Source organism: Dreissena polymorpha, chromosome 2 (genome assembly GCF_020536995.1).
Source record: "Dreissena polymorpha isolate Duluth1 chromosome 2, UMN_Dpol_1.0, whole genome shotgun sequence".
Lineage (NCBI taxonomy): Eukaryota > Metazoa > Mollusca > Bivalvia > Myida > Dreissenidae > Dreissena > Dreissena polymorpha.
The window spans coordinates 94,366,330-94,374,851 of NC_068356.1; the positions used below are offsets into that span (position 1 = coordinate 94,366,330).

General features: G+C 34.5%; 1 protein-coding gene across 1 annotated transcript; it reads left to right on the forward strand.

Moving 5' to 3' along the window:
• Window positions 1–3,658: 3,658 nt before the first annotated feature.
• LOC127870365 (leucine-rich repeat-containing G-protein coupled receptor 6-like) lies at window positions 3,659–7,402 on the forward strand. The gene is made up of 2 exons (XM_052412986.1): window positions 3,659–3,811; window positions 5,516–7,402. The coding sequence occupies exons 1-2, from the start codon at window positions 3,788–3,790 to the stop codon at window positions 6,782–6,784; spliced, it is 1,293 nt and encodes a 430-aa protein (XP_052268946.1). The 5' UTR covers window positions 3,659–3,787; the 3' UTR covers window positions 6,785–7,402.
• The last annotated feature ends 1,120 nt before the right edge of the window (window positions 7,403–8,522 follow it).

The following is an 8,522-nucleotide window of genomic DNA, read 5'->3' on the forward strand; positions in this document are numbered from 1 at the left end:
ACAATATTAAGCGTATGGGCTCCACCAATACTGACGTATATGAGCGGAGGCCGTGTCTTAAGTAGACTAACTGTCTATTCGCGGAAAACAATTTTTTTTCCGCTTACGTCAAACAACATCCTTCAATTTTTTAAGGGGTTAAATTCTATCACGCATGATAATTTTAATACACGACTGTATCGCACATAGAAAAAGTAGAATTCTGTAAAAAGAATCCGCTTATTCACGGTTATATTTGCTTAAAAAAATTAGTTCAATGTAGTCTCAAACACTGCAACATTATAACTTAAATATTAAAAAAAACCATTTAACCAAATATAGGTGCAAGTCCATGGCATGTATACAAATATAGATGCATGTCAATCGTTCTATATAAATGTAAGTATGACAATACTTGTTTATTGCAGTGTTGAGTTGTTCTTATTTGTTAACGTTATAACATAGAAATGTAAATGTATGTGTCAGTTATGCAAAGAAATAACACTAATGCAATATATTCTACTAAAAGACAATTAAATAACGTACAATTAAGGTTAAGATGGAACTCTACAGCTGACTTTGCGAATACAGCACAATTTCTGCCACAAGCTTATCGCGTCAAACATAACCACCGTCCCAAACACCAGAACCAGCACAATCGTTCCAACGATACCTATCATCCTAGACGACGATCTTGTGTCAGACCTGCTTATTAACCGATTCTTTGCAGCATGTGTTTCTGTGAGGTTAATTTTGGTTTGTGCGATCAGGTGCTGTATTATCTGTTCCTGTGTCATCCCAACAAATGTTTTGTTTGGATAGTATATACACGGCATGATATACAGCATTTCAAGATGTCTAGGTGTGGTTAGGCTTGGCATTGCTGTCATTGATGTCGTTACTGAAGTTGTTGGTGGAAAAGCATTGGTGGTTGGGTCGACATTTTCTACGGATGTCGTTGATTCAATATAGACGGAGGTTGAACGCTCCAGAGTTGATGCTACTGACGTTGTTGCTGGAAAAAAGGTTGCACTAGTGGCTAAACTTGGCATTCGTGTAATTGATGTCGCTTCTACAGTTGTTGTTGGATAAGCGTTGGTTGTTGGGTCGAAACTTGCTGTCATTGATGTCTCTACTGAAGTTGTTGGTGGAATAGCATTGGTGGTTTGGTCGACACTTTCTGCGGACGTCGTTTATTCAATATATACGGAGGTTGAATGATCCTGAGTTGATGCTTCTGACGTTGTTACTGGAAAAAAGGTTGCACTAGTGGCTAAACTTTGCATTCGTGTAATTGATGTCGCTTCTACATGCAGTTGTTGTTGGATAAACGTTGGTCGTTGGATCGAAACTTGCTGTCATCGATGTCTCTACTGAAGTTGGTGATGGAACATCATAAGTGGTTGGGTCTAAATTTTCTGCAGATGTCGATGATACAATATATACGGAGGTTGAACGATCCAGAATTAATGCTGCTGACGTTGTTTCTGGAAAAAAGGTTGCATTGTAGTTAAATTTTGCATTGGTGTAGATATCGCTTCTACAGTTGTTGTTGGATAAGTGTTGGTTGTTGGGTCGAAATTATTTCTGTGTATGACGAGGACAAAACGTGTACGGAAGTTGAAAGAGCCTGCGATGATGCTGCGTACGTCATCACTGGAAGATTTTCTGGAATTGTTGCTACAGGTACCAGTGTGACTAGTCACGGCGTTTGTGATGTGGTCGACGGTATAGGTGGGGCTGAGTTGGGCACTAAATTACAGTACATTTAGATATTAGTGTGCAATATTTTAACATTAAACAGAAAACAAGCTGTTCAGGTAACATTGGTGAAAATTGTTGGGTTGATAGGTATGCTTTTTTATTCTTCAGACAGAGGACAACAGACACAAATACCCAAATTAATGACTTATCAAACCATCAACTAATAATTTCAGCAGTAATAATGATGGTGTAACCATTACTGAAAGTATCAGAATATACGAGTAGACCTAATAACCGTAATTTCTTTCTGAACAGCAATATAACTCAACCTCGAAGTAATTCACACGAGCGAGAGCTATGTTGACTACGAATACAACTTATGTATCCCAATACCACTTATGTATCCCTAATAGATTTTGGTGCATTGTGGCCGTTCCAAAAACGATTTGTTACAAAGGAGAAGATTCTGATGTCGCTGGCAATATGAAATGTTTAAAATATAACAAAATGGATACAATGTCCGACTGATACGAATAAGAATTTCGATGAAAATTCGAAATGCTAACCACATTGTCTCTCTAGGTCACCACTAGAAAAGCGATTTCGGGACGGATTCAAACGAATAATCTATATTCAGTACAAATTTTCCATAAATAATATGTGTGCGGTCGAATAGCATTGAGCTTTTTGGAAGAAAAGGTCTCCAAGTAGAAGATACTGTATATGTGAAAAATCAAAACGACTCACCTTAGGCTCCATTTTGGCAATTTTCCTGTCAATTTAGGTATCCCCGGAAGTACAACTTTTGATTTTAAGCGTATCCTTATTGGGGATTCATAAGTTGGTTTACCAGGCGTGACTCTCAACGTTCATGTAAAATCCTTACAAATACATGCATTATCCTAAAAAGCAAGATTTGGTTTATTGTCGTCTAAGGAACCGCTATATCCTTTGTAAAAAACTGAAAAAGTATACATTTTTTTATTCCATATTACGCACGTATACATTACAATTGATGTCTGTACGATGACAAACGTTTTTTTGTTTTGAAATTGAAATAATTATTTTAGCTGTAATATAATTTATATATTGAATGTTTTTATGTAACTTACAGTAAGATTATGTTCATAGTATACTCGTGTTTATACAGTTATATATGTGCGTGTGTTAAATCATAATGAAGAATTTATATTTCAAAGCATTTACAGATTTTGTTAAGTTGTTAAAGTAACAGTCTTAAAACGTTAAGCATGTTGTGTTACATGTAGTCAGATACTACAGTCCTGCTCTGAATATACTTATCGTTTTGAATAAGTGACGTGCCCTGATCGTTATAGTGGACCACTAGCCCCACAAATGACGACCGACCTGATCTCAAGTGCTAGGCCAAACATGCGAAAATAAATGAGAACAGCCATATTTCAGACTGTCTTAAATTAAGGTTAAGGAATAAGGTCATGCAATGATAAGAACATGTACAGCCGTTTGTAAGCCCTATCGGTTGTAAATGACTAAAGAGCAACGTGTTCTCTTAAATATAGATTTATGAAATGTATACTACGCAAACTCAGTTAATGCACATGCAATTACCTACTTATATTGGTCTGCTGTTTTTTGTTATAAATAAACAACCACTCTGATTAAAATAATTAACACATGAAGATACACAATTCCATGAACGTTGTCTATTATAGCTCAAACCAAAGACCGTATGTAATATTTTATAAACATCTCATTATAAGCAATGTATTAACAAACCCTCTAAATATCGTTTGTTTACGCATTGTATTGAATTTCTTATAGACCTTTAACTAAAATGTTATTAACAGACATTCACATTGGTCTGAATTCTAATAGTCCACTTTTCTTTTGTTTAAAGAATGTATACGGTAGAAATTTTAAACGACCTTAATCTGTACCAAATATATTACTGCATAAAACTGATCAGATTGGTCTTATCTCGACTGAAATGAAACAACAGCAAGCAATGTCCTTGCTGTAATGAACAAATCGTGAATCTCAGTCACGCTTATTTTAGTACAAATAAGGCTCAAAACGTCGTGGAGAGTTGTTTCATGATCTTGTGATCCTAGACGACACGTACATGATGTCAGACCAATGCCGTGTTGTAAGTAAAAGTTTGTAATTATTTCTTTAACTTATTTTGTGATTATTATTGTTTATTTAGGATTTTATTCAGAATGAACACATTCAGGTTCTGAATATATAAGCAAATACATTTTCGAATATTTTATTTAAATAAAGAGAGTCAATAAATTGACAATTATCATTAAACAAATATTGCATTTCTTCAATCAAATCTCAATTATTTTTATTATTTAATAGTATATGTTTTTATTTATATTTATATTGTATTATTCCAATAGATTATTTATAAATATATAAATAAATAACGTATTGCTTTTCAACGAATGCACACAAAATATGTAATGTATTAGTATTTGCATTGAAAGCTCTAATCATGTCTATTTTGTTGGCTGTGTCCTCATTTCCTTCTGAAAATGTGGATGATAGTAAACATAATATATGGAGATTTATAAAACCGCCGTACTCGAACAAGTGTAAACGAATGTTTGCGATACAGTTTACTACAATTGTACATTGATTTACACATTTCAAACACCCGTTAATTTTTAAATACATTATAAAATATGAATTCAAATAAAAATGTGATTTTAACTATGTTGTTTGGTAGACGTTGATAATTGTTTCAATAAATAAATATACTCGAAATTAATAAATGAATTACACTCAGCCATGTGCGCGGTAATGCAATTTCAATTTTATTACAGGCGAAGGTTGATTTGTATTTGAGTCAATGCATAGAAATTTCGATTTCCTTAGTTATTGCATAAGAGCAAGAGTGAGTTATTTAGCCATAAAGTAGTTAAAATTGAATTATTAAATGGAGGAAAAAGTATGCATTTGCATGAAAGGCTATATTTTACCAAGATATTCTCCGGATTGGAACATATTTTTGCGTTGTTAGTCTGTAACTGTACAAACCAAGTTTTGTTCCATTAAATAAGGTTGACCAATGAGTATATTTCTAGAAGAAATACTTTTACTTCGGGCTTTACTAAAAACATAATTAAAATTAAAGAAATATTATCACTCGCAGCTATTATATTCAAAACCTAAAAAACAATCCTATCGATTCTAAAACGAACTTAGAAAGTCAAAATGCACACACTGTTATATTTATGCATATCCTAATCTTCCTAAATATCAAAAACGTTTACTACGTTTATTTACAAGAGCGCATAACGGGCGCCAACGCTCGGCTGCGGGTGCAGTTTTGAATTAATGAAAGCTTATTAGAATTTTTTTTAGAGGTCACAGTGACCTTGACCTTTGACCTAGTGACCTCAAATTGAGTGTGGCGTGTAGAACTCATCAAGGTGCATCTACATATGAAGTTTCAAAGTTGTAGGTGGAAGCACTTTGATTTTAAAGCAATTTGTCAAGGTGTTAGCACGACGCGGACGGCGAACGGCGGACGACACGACGAGCTGGCTATGACAATACCTCGGGTTTTCTCCGAAAACAGCCGAGCTAAAAATGAGAGCACGTTTTCATTATAATTGTACAAACCATATTGAAATAAAATGATAACATATATATATACATGCAAATTGAGCACAACCTGGTATAATTACTAAAGTAATTGTGTTTGTACAGTGTAAATCTGGATATTAGGAGTTGTAAATTAAGCGAGCATTGAATATGCCTGCACTGCAACTTACCTTTTGGTTGTAACACTACCAAAGTATAAACATTATTAATACCATCGATATTAAACGCGTTTCAGTTCGTTTGGACCATGCTGTTATCTTCTTTGTGTCCTCCAATACAAACATTTCTGCTGTCTGGAGGGGATATTTGCTTCGGAATCTGCAACTGCGTCGAAGAGATGAAGATGTGGTTTCACTACATATACGAATCCGAAGTAAAACTAGTTCGGTGCGAGGAGAGAGATCTCAGATCTATACCAAACTTTGCAATTCAGAATCTTCCTTCGGGATTCTACCCCGGTGGAAAAAACTTTACAATTGACTTGCGTAGCAATTATATACAAACTGTTCCTGATAAAGCGTTTGGTGACCTTCCAAAGCTGTCCAACGTTGACGTCTTCGGAATTATTTTGTACAATAATTCCATATCGTCCTTAAGCGATTCGGCATTTCTTGGTTTAGAAAATACTAGAGTTGTTGTAGATCTCGGACTTAATAAATTCACGACATTCCCACAAGCACTGCGTATTCTAAGAAATATAGAATTGTTAGCAATAGAAGACAATCCCATTATGACCTTAGATGCTTCCATGATTCAACACATCAGTCCCGTGTTGGACTTCAGCATAAATTTGACCTTGTATGATAGCTGGCCAGTAGCACTCAATAATCTCCATGTAAAATACGTTTGGTTCTATGGGTTCTCTGGAAATTCGTTTCAGAATTTCAATGTACATGGCATCGGTCATCGTGGGATTGAGTTAGAGATAGGAGGGACGGACATTGTAGATCTAAGTGATGTGATTTGTAACAATCAAATAAACGTCTCTAAGCTTTGGCTTTATGACAATTACAAAGTAGATATTAGGCCTTTTGAAAGGTGCAGCCAAGGAACGGTCATGCAAAGTCTTTTGGCATTTGAGCTTACTGGTATTTACCTCGCAAGAATCCCCAACTTCGTTCACACACTGACTAAACTGGAATGGCTCAGTTTGCCATTTGATAATATCTACGAAATTAATGCGAACGACTTTCGAAGACTCACAGAGCTAAAAGTATTGTATCTTAATAACAACCGAATCAAAACAATACACCCAAATGCATTCGATACAAACACAAAACTCCGCGAGTTATATCTAAACGATAACATGTTGACGCATATTCCAAATATGGTCGTAAATTTAAATCTTGAGTGGTTGGCAATGGATGCTATCGATTGCACATGCTCCAGTTTGCAGAATCTGAAACAAGTAAATGCAACATTTGCCTATTATGTACCCTGCTTTAATGTACCCAGCCTACCCTTCACTCCGTTTGTCAAAGACGCCCTCGCTGAATGTTCCTGATAAACTTGTTCAGCTAAACCAATGTAAGTCGTAAATGTTTGATTTTATCAATCGATTTCGATATAATAACACTTGGAAATTCTTTACTTCATTTTTTAAAGCAAAAGCGGATAGTTAGATGAGATTTTGCAGATTTTCTTTGCGCAATGTTTTAATTGAGTCTCTGTTGTTTTACCACTCTGCCTTGCCTCTATGTTTAACATTAACTCTAACGATTATGGATATCCATATTTTGTTTTGCGTGTTTCATGCAAATATGATTGTATTTTGAGATAGCTTAGAAATGTAATGGGTATGTGAATGGTGTGCATGTTAAAACAAATAATTGATTAGATTTGGATTTAAATCGGGATATGTATAAATTGCATTTAATTGCGCGAAAGGGTGAAATATTATCGTGATGTGATATGTTGATTCATATTTTACTCTTGTGGACAGGTGTATGTTGTTTTATATTTTATAATGTGTACATTAAAGTTTTTTGTTGATTTAGTGTTTAGCTTTAGTGGATTTGCAGATGTACAATATAACGGTGTCATTTAAATGCTGTGTACCTGTTTTTATTGATGCAGCGTATGTGCATGATATTTTAATAAACTTTTTGTCTGATTGTATAAATAGTTTTATTCAATTGCTCATCACATGCCTAGTTGCTTAAGGTTGACCAGGTGAGTTAACTGTTTTCCAACGTTGGGCATACTATTTTCCACAAGAAATTTACGGGATCGTAAATGTACATCTTTCCGAATATAGACCCGAACGTATCAAGTACGTAACCATGTAATTTTAGAATTCTACCAAATATTTGAATACCGCTGTGTGCATATGCTCATGAAATGCAGGTTTCGTTGATCTATTAGTCAAACAGCGAACTCAGAAACACTCCATTATTCATGAGTATATTAATCCAAATACCACACTTATTACTATTTTATATGTATCAATTTATTTATTTTTAAATTCTTGACAATATTGATTTATATACCGGTAGTTTACTTTTTAAGAACAAACACACACATAGAGTTTATAACTTTAATGTTGATATCAGAATAAAAAAGCATTTAATTTGAAATCATAATAATAGAATAAGACTAATTGGCAATTGGCTTCGTTGTTACAAACACTCGTTAACGGTTATTCGATCCACCTTGTCCGCTAATCATAACAATGAACGTGTGAATGGCATACATTAAGAGGGTCCATTACTGTCCCTTGATAACAAAAGACTAGTTAATTGGCATGTGACAAACAAACCCCACCTCCTGCAGTGATTCTCAAGTGTGTTCCCGCATTCGTACCACGATTTTTCGCAACTGCAATTGATCGCGAATATGTATTACACACAAATCGGATATTGACTGACGCATTTAAAAAAAATTCAAAATCAGAAATCGGCGAGTTTAAGTGCTGACGAAATCGTCATTTTTATAAAAATGACGAAATTTTGTGCTGTCGAAAATAAATGGTTTCACAGTACATTTCCAAATGTCAGTTTACCGGTATTGTCCTTATAATGATAATGAATTTCCAAAGCCAGTTAAATGGAACACAATATGTACACTCTTTGCTTATCATTAACACACTAAACAATGCATTGCGACTCATTTAAATACATTCAGCTAAACCAAAATGTCAAGTAGCAGATAGCAATATGCTTTTGTTTTGAAAATGTCTACAAACCGTTGGTTAAGCCAACACTAAAAGTAACAAAATCATCAAACGTTCACTTCAAAATATT

Coding starts and splice junctions, on each gene's coding strand:
- LOC127870365 (XM_052412986.1), top strand. CDS start 3,788: ATGATGTCAGACCAATGCCGTGTT. Junction 3,812..5,515: donor TGTCAGACCAATGCCGTGTT/GTAAGTAAAAGT, acceptor AACGCGTTTCAG/TTCGTTTGGACCATGCTGTT.